The following is a 17,495-nucleotide window of genomic DNA, read 5'->3' on the forward strand; positions in this document are numbered from 1 at the left end:
CATGGTGGCCCACACCTTTAATCCCAGCACTCAGGAGGCAGAGGCAGGTAGATCTCTGAGTTCAAGGCCAGCCAGAGCTACACACTGAGACAGTGAGAAAAATAAATACAAGCAAATAAAACCCTAATGCCAAAACCAGGTGTGGGATTGGATGCTTTAATCCCAGCTCTTGGGAGGTAGAGCCAAGAGGATCAGGAATTCAAGGCCATCACCTACTATATGGTTCAGAGTAGCCCAGATTATGTGAGATCCTATCTTAAACAGGTAAACAACAAACCAATGCTAGATTAAAATTGGTTGCTGTGTTGATGCTAGTTTTCCAGAATGTTACTTTGAATTTCAAGGGTAGTTTTTTCCTGTTTGTTTTGTGTGTGCGTGCACGCAGTGCACACATAAGCATACGTGTGTGGAGGACAGAGGACATCTTCGGGATCATTCTGCATAAGTGCTCCAACTACAGGTGTGAGCACACTTGGGTTGTTCTAACTAAGCAGGTTGCACTGGCTGGACAGGGAGCACCAAGGATCTACCTCCTGTTTCTGCTTCCCCAGTGCTGGGATTACTTCACCCTGCTTTTTACTTGACATGGGATCTGGGAATTTAAATTAGATCCTTATGCTTTTACGGTAGTCTGATTAACTGGTATATTTGCCAAAGCACATTTGTACATTGCATCCTCTTACCTCTTCTTTGGTGTTTTGGTGTTAATATGGTCATAGAATGTACAATTGTAATGTATGAGTGCCTGACTTTTTAAGCCTGTTTCAATTTGACAGAAGAATTAGAGCTGTTGTTAGGGAATAAAATGTGTGTTTCATTTATAAATAAGAACTAGCCCGGGTATATAATATGGCATGTGTTGGTGTTTATTTTAATCAGCAACTGTAAGTGTAGGTTGGTAAGCCTTGGTGCTTCTGATAACTTTAGGGAACTGCTTGAAGCTGAATCACCTCATCTCCCTTTCTTTATGGGCACTGGTTCTTAGTGATGCTGTTCTGCTTTCTGCTTAGTGCAAGACTTGATGAGAGTAGGCCAGACCTTAAGGTGCTAGCCTTGAAGTCGTTGAAGTACCTTGGGCTCCTAGCCCATGCTGTCCACTGGAGAACAAGGAGGAATACATTTAATTGGTCCAGATTTGAGGAGTATCCTCAGAAACCAGCAACATTGGAAATTAATACCACAGTTCATAGAATAAACTCACTGTTAGCCGTACAACCTAGTCCATGTGTGACTTTTCTGGTCTTCAGAATATGGGTGCAGCTCTTTTGGAAGCATTATTACTTTGTGGATAATCTGGAAAACTGATGAGTTTCCTTATTGTTTTATCAGTACGAGGATGTCGTCCAGGAAAGATTGTGCAGATGACGGAAGCGGAAGTTCGAGGCCTGTGCATCAAGTCTCGGGAAATCTTTCTCAGCCAGCCTATTCTTTTGGAATTGGAAGCACCACTGAAGATTTGTGGTATGTAAATGGCAAAATTAGAAATGAGTTCTTTTTTCTAGACCAGGCTGGCTTCAGACTCACAGAGATCCTCCTGCCTCTGCTTCCCAAGTGCTGGGATTAAAGGAGAGCACCACCATGTCCTACAGGAAATGAGTTCTCTAAAGCACATTTTCTCCTGTAGTAATATTGAGGGTGTGTTCGAGAAAACTTCCAAATTTGAATTAAAACAATTAATAGGTTTTATTAAGGGTTCATAGTAATGACAGATTAGAAGCAACAGAAACATTTTGGTACATTACAGACGGTCAAAGGGCGCTATCTGTAATGTATAAAATGGTCCTGGAAATAGACCAGTGTGTTAAGAAAAATGGGAAGATCTTAGGAGAGAGCTAAAATCAGTGAAACCTGTCCCTAACTTATCAGATTACAAAAAAAAAAAAAAACGATGAAGAGTGATAGTGCTTGTAAGGATGTGGGGAAATTGGCATTCTAGAACGCTGCTTAGAAAAACAGTCTTGAGTGCCAGTATGGCAGTGCCCATGGTCTTCTGGCTTGGAGTAATTTTCAGGTTACTAGTTTATAATCTGTGTGTGTTCTTTTAGGTCTTATATTGGTTTTAGCCTAAGACAAAACTTACTACTTTAAATTGATTGATCTGTTATAACAAGAAAAATTATTGCATAGAAAGTAGCATTTTTCTGTGGTTTACATAAAACAAGAAATGGTATAAATACTACAGCATGCTGGCTTTTCATTTGGTAATACAGGTATTCTTTGTAATGGTTATGTGTTTGTGAAAACACTGTTATGTACTTAGGACAGCTTCAGTAGTTTGTCATATGCAAAAATGCCCTTCATTCTGCTTGTTTCTAAGTAATCTACCTTGAAGCCATGTAACTTGAAGATGTTTAGTGTACTTTTTTAAACTGCTCAGATATTCACTAATGGGTCGACAACTTTCCTTTTCCCTGGCTGCTGCCCCTCCCATCCCAGGGTTCCACTGAGTTCAGTTCTGTTAGGAGAAAGTCCTGGTGCTCGGGCACCTGGTTTGGAGGAGGACCTCATTCCTTTCTAGGGGTTACTGGTCTTTTTGGTTGGAAACAAGGCGCATTGGGGGGTGAGGGTAATTGGCCATTAGCGCTCAGAATTCTGTGTTGTCCCTAGCTGGGGTTGCAGGCTTAAGTAGGGGTTGGGGGTATTTCCCAGCCTCAGCAGCCTGAAGGCCTCAGGGATCAGACTCGTAGGATAGTGCCAGAGAGACAGCTCTGGGCAGCAGCTCCTAACTGGGGACTGGGTTTGGGGAGACGTCACCAGGGGCCTGTAGTAGGGTAGTCATTATGTATGTTGAGTTGGGAGAAGTGGGTGACCGGGTTCTCCTTGGACTGGAACCGCTTGGGCAAGGGTTCCCTGGTGTCCAGGCCTCGAGTTGCCCCAGTGGTGGCCCACACTTGTTCCAACTTGGAGGGCCTTGTTTCAGAAGCTGTTGCAGAGTCATGGTTAGGTTCAGGGTCCTACAGATTTAGTGTACTTCTGAAGTACTTTGTATTTCCTCTCTCTGTGGGGTTTTATTAAATTGTGTGTGGTGCTTTGTACAGTATCCAGCAGATAAATAGTAGCAAAGTAAATGTTTATTGATTAAGTAGCTTAGACTATCACCTTTACATCAAAAACCAGTGGTTTGAAACTTTTCTGGAAGTGTTCAGTCTCTTGTGATTTATAAGTAAAGTAATTTAGTTATTTGTAGGTGATCTAAAAATTATTTGAAGTACAGATCCTCCTGGATTTATGATAGGGTTCTATCCCAGTAAACATTAAGTTGAAAATAACATAAGCCCAGAATACATTTAAAACACTGAATGCTGAACACTGGTTTGATACATTACACCGTAAAGCATCAGTTGTTTACTGTCACAATCAGTGTGACTGATGGATGGTTACAGCTTGCTGCTGCCACCTAGTGTCTCCCAAGTGTTGTACCACATTTCACTAGCTTGACAAAAAAATCCAGAATCCAAACTACAGTCTCCTGACTACACAGTGCTTTTGCACTGTGAGAACCTTGTAAGTTAAAACATTTAAGTCAGTGATTGTATTTCATACAAGTACCCCATTCAAATTTTATTTAATACAGCAATAACTTGAAGGTAATGGAAGTTATTTGTGTTTTAGTTCTTGATATTTGGTATAACAATATGATTTAAGTTCAGCTACCAGCTAATGAGAGTAACTGCCAATTACTATTTTATAAGAAATTGCCTGAAATTTTTGTAATGTAGAGCCACAGAAATTAGTTTTTCATCTCAGTTTCTATAGGGTAGGAATTCAGACTCAGCTTTGCTAGATCTTTAGGTTCTAAGTCTTTCATGACACTCCAATCAAAGTGTGCTCTGGGCCTTGGTCATCTGCAGGCTTCACTGTGGAAGGATTCAGTTCTGTGTAGGCTGCTGGACAACGGGCTTTTATTCCAACTGAATGAGCTGCTGGCCAAAGTCTCTGTTCTTTATAAGACAGCAGCTTCATCAGCAAGCTTGAGAGAAGGAGTGAGGCTGCAAGTCTGACAGAAGTCACAGTGGTTTGTAAATGAGCCCTAGAAGGGACTGGCCTCACTTCTGTGGTATTCTGCTTGTTAGCTTAAGTCTAGATAATGACCTGTGCTTTAAGGGGAAGGAAGTATACAAACTTCCTGTCATAGAAGCTACATAAAACTAATCCGTTTCTCTACCCTGACTTGCTTTTAGGAGATATTCATGGACAATATACAGATTTACTGAGACTATTTGAATATGGAGGTTTTCCACCAGAAGCCAACTATCTTTTCTTAGGCGATTATGTGGACAGAGGAAAACAGTCTTTGGAAACCATCTGTTTGCTGTTGGCTTATAAAATCAAATACCCAGAAAACTTCTTTCTCCTAAGAGGGAACCACGAGTGTGCCAGCATCAATCGCATTTATGGATTCTACGATGAGTGTAAGTGGGACGCAAAGTTTTGAGTGTGATTAGTTTCCACGTGCCTTTACAGTTCAAATGAATCTCTTCAGTTCAGGGGAGCTGGATGGTTTCGTTATATATTTTTTAATATGGTCTTGGACAAAGGTCCAGAAAGAGCCGAAAACTAGGAAACACATTGAGTTGCTTTCTTGGGATCTCCTTGGTCGTGTTTCAGATTGGCCGCATCATCTTCTTGATGAGTTTACCTGGTAAGATACCCAAGTGAAACAAACACGGGTTACTGCAGGCAGTGGCTTCTGCTTTCCTGCTGTTAGTAAGGCTTGCTTTTTACATTCATTTGTTCACTCATATGTGTGCATGTGTGCAAGCATGTGCACAGGCACACTGCATGCACGGTGTCATGACACACATTTGGAGATCAAAGAACAGCTTGCAGTTGGTTCTTTGTACCTAGGTCTCAGCAGTTAGGAGCCCTGCTGCTCTTCCAGAGGGCTCAGGTTTGGTTCGCAGCACCCACATGAAGAGACTTACAAATTGCCTTTAACTCCAGTTTCGGGGATCCCATTCTCTTCATGGCCTTGGCAGTCACTTCATGCATGTGGTTCATATACAGAAACAAGCAGGCACACATCATAACATAAATGCTAAATGAAAGTCAAAATTCATTATTAAAATGTTAATTTTTTTCACCACCACCACCTGGCTATTTTTTTTTTAATATTTATTTATTATGTATACAGTGTTCTGCCTGCATCTCTGCCGGCCAGAAGAGGGCACCAGATTTTGTTACAGATGGTTATAAACCATCATGTGGTTGCTGGGAATTGAACTCGGGACCTCTGGAAGAACAGTCAGTGCTCTTAACCTCTGAGCCATCTCTCCAGCTCCCTAAAATGTTAATTTGCTTATATAGCTAGAGAGCTAGGTTACTGAATCCTCAGGGTTACCTTTGTTACATTGTGCTCTTGGTTTTTAGTCAGCAGGAAGTCTGGTGGTCTGCTTTGTAGAAGTCTTTTCAGTGTTGTTAGCTACGTGTGGATTTGATTTTCAGTTTCATTAGATTGAATATGGGAGTAATGTATTTGGTCATTTATAGTAGTTTTCTAATTAAATTTATTTTTGACGGCTAAATTGTTGATTTGAATCTACTTTTTCTCTTTTCCTTTCTTAAATATGATAGAGTCGTCATCAAACTCATAGTCCCTTGATTCCTGTAATATAACAAATGTTTGTGAATGTGTTATATATGCTAGTCACTTCTGACACTGGAATGTGGTAATACTCGGGCAAGTTACTTTTAAACAGACAAAAACAGAATTTATGTTATAATGGTAATGATTCTGTATTTGATTTTTACATTTTTGTGATCTGAATTGTCAGACTTGTACAGAGGAAAGTAAGTTGAAGTACATCAAACTACAGGCATCTTTCTAAGCTACAACAGAAGTTGGGGTGTATTGGCTTGTTCTTAGAAGATAAAGTGAGACATGAATGTCCTTTAGGGCAGAAATGACATCAGATGGAATGGTGTGTGGGAAAACAGCTTATAAACAGTCTATAAGTTACACTTATTCATTAAAGGGTAGGCTTGGACATAAAAACAGGAAATTAATAGCTGTGACTTTCATCCCTTCCTTGGCTTGGTAGTTGAACTTAATGCCAAATCATGAAAATCGGGTAACCCTTAGTTGAAGTTGTCTTTGTTGTAGCTGGGCTACAGGAAAATTATAGCCTTGCGTCTTTTCACTTGCTCTAGTGCCAAGTTGTAATTTGCTCTAAAGTGAATATCACTTAGGCACTTGGAAGTGCTCCTTTCCTGGCAGTAGGTTTATACCTTGTTACCCAATGCTGAGTCAGGTTAACATGGGCCAGCTCCAGAGGACCACTTTCACATTTGTCTGCTTACTTGCCTAGGTAAATATATTGAATGGGGAGAAATTAGCTAATACCCTATTAGACAATTCCAAAACTACTGTATTATAGTGATGTTATCCAATAAAGTCATTTGATGTAGTTGTTTGATTTAACAGTGTAGTCTTTGAAGTCTTTGCAACTCTACAGATGGTGTTGAATGAAGTACAGTGATAAACCTGCATGCTGGACAAGTACTGAAGCATGACCTTACATCTCTAGCACATGAAACTGAACATAGCTTGTTCACTTACAGAAAAAAAATGTGCTAAGTTAAGACAGAACATTAAAACAATCATTCTATCTTTGAGATAACTAATAAGAACAGTTATTGATTCTTTAATTCCCATTGTTTTTTATAGGTAAACGAAGATTTAATATTAAATTGTGGAAGACATTCACTGATTGTTTTAACTGTCTGCCTATAGCTGCCATTGTGGATGAGAAAATCTTCTGTTGTCATGGAGGTAGAGTAACAAATTTGCTATGTAGAAGAGACCTATAATAATAATTCAAATGCTGTGGGAAATGGGAGTGTGGCAGGAGGTGCACAGTAGCTCAAAGCCAGCCAGACCAGCAGATGCCAGGCCAGCCAGGGGCAGGGCTGCATAGGATACTGTCTCCAACCAAAGCGAAGTCATGCTATGAATAAACAAAAACGGCTTTAAGCATGCCTAAGACCTCCTTCAGTAATTGGAAATGTGTGATTATTAATAATGGAAATTAACATTGGTCCTTATAAAGAATTCCTCATATAAAAGTATTGGCCTGAGAGTGGTCTGTACACGCCTGTAATCCCAGGATCCAGAGGCTCTGAGGCAGAAAGATTTCAAGGCCATCTTGGGCCATGTATACTATCTGGGGGAAAAAGAAAGAAAAGAGAACTAGATGGTTTTAAGAAGTACTTTCACTTTGCCTCAGTTTAGGCCTGGTCGGCTGAAAAAGCCAGCCTAGTTTAACCAGTGAGCTCCAGGCTAGTGAGGTATCTTCTTTAAAACAAGCAGAGGCAAGACATGCTCGGAGGCAGGCATATCTCTCTGAGTTCAAGGCCATCCTGATCTATGTACCAGGTTCCATGTCAGCCAGGGCTTCACAGTGAGAACCTGTCTCAGAATAAACACAGCAACAACAACAAACGTGGATTGCTTCTGAGGCAACCTTCTGCACATAAAAACGTGCATGCACACACGTACAGACACTTACCGAATAATTTATTAACAATATTGGGTTTGCGTATAGGGAAGAAATGTAATGAACTAACGTAAAAAATTGGTTGCTCAGTGTCATCCATGGGAGTATCTTATGGGAAGTGGAAATGCTGAAAAGACGAGTAGGTAGCCTGAGCCGGGGAGCGGTGTGTTCTGACCACACCATTCACTGTAGTAGTTGAATGCTGTGTTCCATAGACTAACGTTTAAGGAGTTGTTCTTGGGCATTAGTGTAGCTGAGGCAGGAGCATGGCAGTTTGGAATGTGTGTTTGACTTTATTCCTTGTGGTGATAGTTGAATTGCTTACTAGAGAAATATTAGCTTATATTTATGTTCTGTTTTAAAGACTTCAGAGTATGTTCTTGTGCTTTTTCTTGTTTATCTTTCTGATTAATAGTTTACTACACATTTTTGCACATAATGAGCATGTTGAGGTAGGATATGGGGGAAGTTCTTAGGGGACCAAAAGAGGTGTTTTAACTTGAAAGTAAAAATGATTTAAGATTTGATGGTCATGAAAGTACAAAAGTAGCAGGAAAGGTTGCAACCAAGTATATTCTTGTGAAGGATAAGGGCGTTTGGAAAGAAGAGCGCGGAGTTCCTCCTTGGAGTCTCTTTGAAGTATAACAATTTATTTCCTTGGTAGGAGGATAGAAAAGACAACACTATTCTAGTGTTCTGCTAGATATCAGATCTTTCTCTTTTTATTTATAGGACTGTCACCAGACCTACAATCTATGGAACAGATTCGGAGAATTATGAGACCCACTGATGTCCCTGATACAGGTAAGTATATACAGAAGTTTAGTTAATTGCTTTGTGTAAAATGTTGACATTGAACCTGATTATATTTAGTGAAAGTCATTCAGAAAGTTATCATCTCTGAAACCAGTTAACATTTGATACTAAGTTTCTGTTTCTAGAATATTTTAATGGAAAGTTTCTGAGATACTGAAAATGTTTATTTTGGTATTTGACTTTCTGTTCAGCCTTCAGAAATACAATAATATAGTCCATAGATCTTTTCCTAGGTTCAGACATTTCTCAGAGTAAGGATCTGATTTTGTTCTTCACCATATTTAATACTGTAGAGATTAGAAAAGCAGGCTGTAAAGTGGAAAAACAAAGAATCCAAAGTGATCAGGACAGTTAGTCCTGAAGGAAAAACATGACAGGAAAAGACTAGCCCTGTCTGCCACATAGAAAGTCTTACTTAAAGGTGTTAGTGTGTTGGTTAATGATAAATAAATAAAATAACTCGAGGCTAGTGCTCAGTGGTATATAAGTATAAGGAAGTGATAAGCTGACTGTTGAGGGAATGATAGCAAGAAACTAAACAGAGATTCCAGTTACTATGCTTGAGTGTGCCACACACCATTTCATGTGTACAGAAATCATCAGAAGTGCTGCCTTAGGAAGTCAGGAAAGGTTCTGTTAGTATGGTTGCTTTAACAAAGAATGGTTAAAGTGTAAGAAGGCGGGAGAAAGATATATATTCAATTCATTGTTTTTTTTTTTTTTCTGTTTTCTAAAGGTTTGCTGTGTGATTTACTGTGGTCTGATCCAGATAAGGATGTGCAAGGCTGGGGAGAAAATGATCGTGGTGTGTCTTTTACTTTTGGGGCTGATGTAGTCAGTAAATTTCTGAATCGTCATGATTTAGACTTGATTTGTCGAGCTCATCAGGTAGGCAATATTAAGACTCTTGGTATTTTATTGTTGATTTCACACACTTTCATTCATAGATAGATAGATAGATAACCTCCATCCACCCATGTGTCTTAGTTACTGTTCTGTTACTGTGAAGAGACACCATGACCAAGGCAACTTATAAAAGAAAGCATTTAATTTTGGGCTCACAGTTTCGGGGGGCTAGAGTCCGTGAACGTCATAGCATGGAGTGTGGTGGCAGGCGGGCAGGCATGGTGCTGGAGCAGTAGCTGAGAGCTTCCGTCTTGAGGCAACAACCACAAGGCAGAGAGAGTAATGACTGGGACTGGCTTGGACTTTTGAAACCTCGGAACCCCCAGGGACACCTCCTCCAACACGGCCACACCTAATACTTCCCAACAGTTCCACCTTCTGAGGACCAAGCTTTCAAATATATAAGAACTGATAGATAAGAAAGGTAGTATGGGGGTTGAAGAGGTGGCTCAGTATTTAAGAGCACTAGCTCTTCTTCCAGAGGACCTGGGTCTGATTCCCATCACTCCCGTGGTGGCTCAAAACTGTCTGAAATTCCAGTCCCAGGGGATCAGACACCTGGCCTCAACGGCAGCAGGCATACAAATGGTGTGCAGACATACATGAAGGCAAAACACCCATACACATAAAAATAGAATAATTAATTAAAAATTTAAAAGATAATATGGTTTGTATGGGAAAGAGTAGGTGAGGGGGCCAGCATCTAGTCTCACATAGTCAATTACCAAAATGTGTGGGTATTGTTATTTGACAACAATAAACTGTGCTATGAAAAATTTTTTGAGACAGTTGTGGAATGTGTTTATAAACTGGTTAATAATAATACAGTGTTAATTATTTTAGCTATTATCAAATCATTGAGACTGTAAAAAGAGTATCCACTGTTTCAGTAATACATACTCAGTGCTGATGGTCTGTAAAACAATTGGTTTGTAGTACATTGGCTGGAAGGCATTCCGAAAATAGTTTTGTCCTCTTAATGTTATTTTTAAAGTGTATATTTAATTTTCTATGTGTGAATATTTTGCTTGAATGTATGTACTTGCACCACGAGCATGCCTAGTGCCTAACAGGTCAGAAAAGGGTGACAGACCCCCTGGAACTAGCGATATGCATGTTTTTGAACTACCATGTTGGTGTTTGGGAACTGAATTCAAGTCCTCTGAAAGAGAACAAGTGCTCTTAACTGCTAAGCCATTGCCTCAGCCCCTTTGGCCTCTTTTTGTTGTTGTTGGTTTGGTTTTGTGGGTTTAAAAAAGAAAATTGTGTGTGTCTGTGGGGAGTATGTGCAAATGGGAAGAGTCATTTTCTTTTCTTGCTATATTTGGGAGGAAAGCCAGGGTCTTGGCACCTGACTGAAGGAGGATTGGCTGTTTGGCCTTTGCTTCATTAATTTGCATTAGCATAGATGGTTAAAAATTACCTATTAATTAGGGTTTTTTTTTATTTCCTTTGACAGGTGGTGGAAGATGGATATGAATTTTTTGCTAAACGACAATTGGTAACCTTATTTTCTGCCCCAAATTACTGTGGCGAGTTTGACAATGCTGGTGGTATGATGAGTGTGGATGAGACTTTGATGTGTTCATTTCAGGTAAGACATGAAATAAAAATGTCTGTCTTTCTGTTTTTTTGAGACAGGATCTCCCTGTATAGCCCACAGACAGACCCTGACCTTGTCTTCCTGCCTCTCCCTCCTGAATATCAGGATAATAGGCATATAGTGCCCTGCCTGGCTTGGTAGATTTTTAATGACTAGACATTCATTAAAACTATTGTCAGAGTCATTTTTCTTTTTAAATAATCTCTGAGCAATATGTTGATTTTAATTCAGAATTTATTACCCTCCAGGGCTAGAGCTACAGTTCAGTGGTAAAATGCCTTCTTATCACATGCCAGACCTTTGGGTCAATCTCCAAATACATCAGTGGAGGTCACACACACACACACACACACACACACACACCCCGCAAGAAAAAAAAAAAGAAACAAAAAATACACACAAAGAAAAATGTGATTAACATTCAGACTGATTAAAACTTTCTGGTTTGGGTCATGAACTTCTAGCTTTGGGTCTGTAACCAGAGATGGTTTTAGAAAAGTTTAGGCCACATCATTCTTGTTCCTAATGTTTAAATTGTTAATTCTTGTGTGACATACTGGCTAGTGTAGAACCTACTAAAAGAATGTGGATGGCAGGCTGGGAAGCTGACTCAGTGAGTGAAGTGCTTGCCATATAAACATGAGTATCTGTACCGTAGTTTGGACTCCTAGCGCAGGGCATGTGCCTGTAATTTCAGTTGGAGGAGGTGGAGGCAGGAGGAGCGTGCTGGCCAGCACAGTCGTCCGTTCAGGACCTGCAGGTGCATTGACCACTCTTCATCGAAAGAGGGGAAAAGCAGTTGAGGAAGACCCCCAGCATTGGCTTTCTCATACATGTGCATTCCCCCACACAGCAAAGAATGAAGGCAGTGGACAGATTAGGGTTTGTTTTCTTTTGCAAGATTAGTACATGAGATAGGTATTGAGGAAGAAAGAATTATAAATTTAGATGAAAATAAAATGCTTAGCTAAGAAGGAAAATTTCTAGTAATCTTAAGTTCCCTTATAGAAATACACAGGTTTAAAAGGCTCTTGCTTTGTCGTGCTGCTTGTACAAACTTGTTACTCACTGACTGAAAAAGCTTACTGCTAGAAAGGTGATTTCATGATCTTGACATGTTGCGTTCAGAACTCTCATTACCAACATCTGAGGACGCATAAATTCCTTGTATAAAATGGTATTATGTTCATATATAAGTGATATATACCCTTCCTTCTGTATGGCTTAAATCTCTAAATTGTTTATAATGCCAAGTACAGTGTATATACTGTATAAGTAAGAATCATGTTGTTTAGAGAAGGACCAAAAATGTTCATACATGTTCAATCCAGAAACCTTTTTCTGAATGTTTTCTTTCACTCTAATATTAGTTCAGTTCTTGTATTAAAATAATTGATTGAAATCCACTGGTGTGTAGAACTGACTCTGTTTCTAAGTGTAGCAAGGCTCCTGTCTTAGAGTTTTTATTGCTGTGAAGAGACACCATGACCATGGCAACTCTTATGAAGAAAACATTTAATTGGGGTGACTCATTTACAGTTTCAAGAGGTTCATTCCATTATCATCATGGCGGGGAGCATGGCAGTGTGCAGGCAGACATGGTGCTGGAGGAATAGCTGAGAGTCCTATATCTTGCAGGCAACAGGAAATTGACAGACACACTGGGAGGTATCCTGAGCATAGGAAACCTCAAAGCCCACCCCCATAGTGACACACTTCCTCTCAAAAGGCCAAACCCACTACAACAAAGCCACACTAATAGTGCCACTCCCTATCAGATTATGGGGGCCAGTTACAGTCAAACTACCACATCCGTCAACTACAACTGAAAGCTAAGTGGTTGGTGTCTTCACGGCATTTTAAGGGTTCTAACCAGGTCTTGTCCCTCAGCAGTTGTCATAGAGGAGTTGGATTATAATGTATTTCTTCAACTGATACACTCTAGTATGCAGTGGTTTTAAGAAACACTACATAAATCTTTTCTATATTTGGTCTTGTAAAATGATGACATTTTCTGTTTCTAACAGGTAATGCTCTATTTATGCTATGCCCCTGTAATGAGTGTAATAAAAGTAACAGGTGTTTATTCAGGACATGGTTGCATATACCTTTAATCTTAGTACTCAGGAAACAGAGACAGGCACTTGTCTTTGAGTTCAAGGCCAGCCAGGACAACATTGTGAGACCCTGTCTTTAAGAAACAAAATGTTTGGGGGCTGGAGAGATGGCTCAGGGGTTAAGAGCACTGGCTGCTCTTCCAAAGGTCCTGAGTTCAATTCCCATCAACCATATGGTGGCTCACAACCATCTGTAATGAGATCTGGTGCCCTCTTCTGGACTGCAGGGATACATGCAGGCTGTATGCATAATAAATAAACTGTATGCATAATAAATAAACAAATTTCAAAGAAACAAAATGTTTATGAGGACATGGAGCACTTTAAAACTTCATTCATTCATGGTGGAAATGCAGCTGGCTACAGCTGTCCTAGGAACGCAGTGGCAATTCATTAAAAGTTAGACATGGTGTTTTCAGATGACTGAGCAAAATCAGGGCACACAAAGCTTGTAGCATTATTTATAATAGCTACAAGTGGAAACAACCTCAGAGCCCAGCTGAAGAATGGATAAATAAAATGTGCTATCTGTCCAGACAATAGAATCTAATTTAGTAATAAAAAGGACTAAAGGTTCTGATACATAGTAGTACAGCATGGAAGAGCTTTGAAATCTTACATGGAGAAGCCATTCACAAAAGACCATGTGTTATTTGATGCCATTTATATGGAATAATCTAGAATAGGCAAGTACATAAAGACATAATATAGGTAAGTGATTGCAGATAGATGCTTAGGGGAGATGGAGAACCGGAATACGAAGTGACTAAGAACGAAGTTTCTTTTAGGGTTGGACAAAAACTACTAAAATCAGATCATTGTAGTAAACATATAGCTTATTAAATAAATAAGCATCCTAAAAACTTGTATACTTTAAGCAGTTAAACTTTATGATATGGAAAATAACCATAAAAATATCTAAGTAGCCGGGTGGTGGTGGCTCACGCCTTTAATCCCAGCACTCGGGAGGCAGAGCCAGGCGGATCTCTGTGAGTTCGAGGCCAGCCTGGGCTACCAAGTGAGTTCCAGGAGAGGCGCAAAGCTACCCAGAGAAACCCTGTCTCGAAAAACAAAAAAAAAAAAAAAAAAAAATCTAAGTAATATCTACATGTAAATGGAAAATAAAGTCGAAGTTGTGTGAGGTGGCTTATGCCTGTAATCTCAGCACTCAAGATGCTGAGGCAGAAGGATTGCCATGAGTTTGAGGCCAGTCTACTGCACTGACAACGTCTCAGAAAACCCAGGGGGAGCGGTCAGAATTAAGGGGAGAACCTAGGGTTTTTGACTCAGACCAGTGTTTTTTCCTCTCTAATGAGGTGAACTAAAATTTAACGCTCAGCAGCTGCTGAGACTGTGTACCCAAGCTTTTGTTACTAAAATACAAAGGGACTCATAACTAGGAAGTGTTCCTAAGGGTGGTGCTGGAGGCGGGACCCGGGCACTTTTTCCTGCTGAGCACTTACTGAGCTGCTCTGACAACTCAGATCTCAGAAATGTTTGTGGAATGTTGCTGAGCTATTTCTGTATTTTCATGGGACTTTAACAATTGATGCCATTTATTGAAGAATAATGTTACTGATTATTTATTTCAAGATATTGAAACCATCTGAAAAGAAAGCTAAGTACCAGTATGGTGGACTGAATTCTGGACGTCCTGTCACTCCACCTCGAACAGCTAATCCACCGAAGAAAAGGTGAAGAAAGGAATTCTGTAAAGAAACCATCAGATTTGTTAAGGACATACTTCATAATATATAAGTGTGCACTGTAAAACCATCCAGCCATTCGACACCCTTTATGATGTCACACCTTTAACTTAAGGAGACGGTAAAGGATCTTAAATTGTTTTCTAATAGAAAGATGTGCTACACTGTATTGTAATAAGTATACTCTGTTATAATAGTCAACAAAGTTAAATCCAAATCCACAAGTATCCATTAAAGTTCTATCTTCTGGTATCACAATTTTTCAAGTGGAAAAGCATCCCAGTTAAACTAGCTGTGGTAGTTACCCAGATGAAAGCATGGTGTTCCAGCTGTGTCATGGGTTAGTGTTGCTTGGTTGTTAGTATTTTGGGCTTGTTTTGTTTGGTTTGTTTTTGCTAGAATAATGGCAACTTTTCCTGTTTTTCCCTAAACATTTTAAAAAGTGAAATATGGGAAGAGCTTTAAAGACATTCACCAACTATTATTTTCCTTCACTTACCTACTTAAGTAACTGTTTGATCTTACTAAGAAAACTTATGCCTCATAATAGCAAAAAGGAATTTTAGAGGTTGATAGGTTTTAAAAATACACAAACTATCTGATCCAATGATTTTAATCAAACAGTTTGACTGGGCAAACTTTGCAGCTGATAATGAATATTTCGCTTTTTTCAAAATTGCCACTGATTTGGATTTGTGCACTCTAATTTTTAATTTATTGATGCTCTATTGTGCAGTAGCATTTCATTTAAGATAAGGCTCATATAGTATTACCCAAAATTAGTTGGTAATGTGATTATGTGGTACCTTGGCTTTAGGTTTTAATTCGCACGAAACACCTTTTGGCATGCTTAACTTTCTGGTATTACCCTCACCTGCATTGGTTTTGTTTTTTGGGGTTTTGGTTGTTGTTTGTTTGTTTGTTTTTAGATCCACACAACATGAGAATCCTTTTTTGACAAGCCTTGGAAAGCTGACGCTCTTCTTTCCCTCTCTATGTGAAGGATGTATTTAAATGAATGCTGGTCAGTGGGACATTTGTCAGCTCTGAGTATCGGGGTGCTTCACTGTCTAATAATTGCCATGTGAATGTTGTTTTCGACTGTAAGGCTTTGTCACTAAAGATTTTTACTCTGCGTTTTCATAATCAAAGGTCATAATATGTATAGACATGCTTTGTAGTGAAGTATAGTAGCAATAATTTCTGTACATGATCAAGAGTTGATTGCAGCATTTCTTTTCCTGTTCTCTTTTTTAAGGGTTAGCATTAACAAATGTCAAGGAGTAGCAAAGTCAACACAGATTTTAGGAGGGCTTAACAACAGGCACAGATCTGTGACTCTTTGGATGTGACACTATTGGATGTGATTCTAAAGTCTTTTTATTGAACATTGTCAAATTTGTAAGCTTCATAGGGATGGACATAATATTTATATAATGCCCTTCTTATGTGTTACCATAGATGTGAAACCTTATATTGTCTCTGAAAATGTTAAATTGAAAACTCTGTTAACATTTTATGGATTGGCGCATTGTATTACTGCAAGAAACATTTGATTTTCAGCACAGTGCAAAAGTTCTTTAAAATGCATACATCTTTTTTTTTTTCTAATTCCATTTTGTTTTAAAGCACATTTTAAATGTAGTTTTCTCATTTAGTAAAAAGTTGTCTAATTGATACAAAGTCTGAGTGGTTATTCTGTGTTGTTTTGTTTTTACAGTGAGACATGTAAGCACACATTGACATAGTTGTAGTCATGTTCCATTAGGTCACACATGCCTTTATCTAATGTGATTTGATAACTTTACTGGAGTATAAATCAAACAATTGCTAATAGGATTTTAGATGTTCTCTCTCAGTAGTCAATATTTAAGGTAGCTCAAGAAAATAAGCCTTAATCTCAATGTTAGTTAATCCATATTAATCTGTGTCTTATAGACTGGATTTTTATAAACATTCTTTCAAATTAAAACTAAAGAAAAGTAAGCAAATTAGTATTGGTTGTTAAAGGATGGACATTTACTATGTTGAAAAATCATTCAGACCTTTTAAAACTACTTTACAGCTTCTTATGGACAAATATTCAGTACATTATATGCTCCTAAACTGTAATATCACAGCTGAACACCTTTAACTATCACAGATTATTATGCTAGTTTACTGGCAAAAATCACAAAGATAAAAATACAGGCTGCCTTAAATCCCAGGATTGTGATGCAGACAGGAATACCTATGAATTTGAAGCCTAGTTTACATATTAAGACCTGTCTAGGGGAAAAAAATTACAAAGTCTGATCACTAGATGAAAAGTTACAAGGGATTGCAGAGGACCTGGGTTCAATTCCCAGTACTCAGAAGGTTGTTCATAGCAGTCTATAGTGCCAGGCCAAGGGGATCTGCTGCCTTGTGCCCTCTGTGGGCACCAGGCATACATGTGGTGGGTGCATAGACATACATGTAGGCAAAACCCCTATACTTATAAAAAGAAAATGTTTAAATGATTTTTATTTCTTTGTTTTGTTTTGTTTTTGGAGGACAGGGTTTCTAAATGTAACAGCCCTGACTGTCCTGGAATTTGCTTTGTAGACCAGGCTGGCCTCAAACTCACAAGGTCCACTTGCTTCCGCCTCTCGAGTGCTGGGATTAAAGGTGTGCGCCACCACCATCCAGTGGATTTTTTAAGTGCTGGGCAAATACAATGAGTATTTTGATTGGGGGGTTATCACTGTTGTTGCTGTTTGTTTTGAGACAGATTCAAGTCCAGGTTGGTCTCAAGCTCCAGTCCTCCTGCCTTAGCTTCCTGTGTGCTGAGACTGTAGGCATGACCCAGGCTGGGCTAAAACATCTATGT

At 39.2% G+C, this 17,495-nt stretch overlaps 1 protein-coding gene and 1 pseudogene across 1 annotated transcript in view; one reads left to right on the top strand and one right to left on the bottom strand.

Annotated features, from left to right (window-relative positions):
- Ppp1cb (protein phosphatase 1 catalytic subunit beta) overlaps positions 1–16,330 on the top strand; it is a 35,042-nt gene extending 18,712 nt beyond the window's left edge. The window contains exons 2-8 of the mRNA XM_052746200.1: positions 1,330–1,461; positions 4,182–4,412; positions 6,668–6,772; positions 8,229–8,300; positions 9,049–9,200; positions 10,678–10,812; positions 14,532–16,330. Of these exons, the coding sequence (XP_052602160.1) occupies positions 1,330–1,461; positions 4,182–4,412; positions 6,668–6,772; positions 8,229–8,300; positions 9,049–9,200; positions 10,678–10,812; positions 14,532–14,636 (932 nt within the window). The 3' untranslated portion in view covers positions 14,637–16,330. The remainder of the gene's footprint in view (positions 1–1,329; positions 1,462–4,181; positions 4,413–6,667; positions 6,773–8,228; positions 8,301–9,048; positions 9,201–10,677; positions 10,813–14,531) is intronic.
- LOC128115478 (host cell factor C1 regulator 1-like) lies at positions 1,472–4,174 on the bottom strand (annotated as a pseudogene).
- Positions 16,331–17,495: the final 1,165 nt, after the last annotated feature.

This window comes from Peromyscus californicus, unplaced genomic scaffold (genome assembly GCF_007827085.1).
Source record: "Peromyscus californicus insignis strain IS unplaced genomic scaffold, ASM782708v3 Scaffold_1__1_contigs__length_55948999, whole genome shotgun sequence".
NCBI lineage: Eukaryota > Metazoa > Chordata > Mammalia > Rodentia > Cricetidae > Peromyscus > Peromyscus californicus.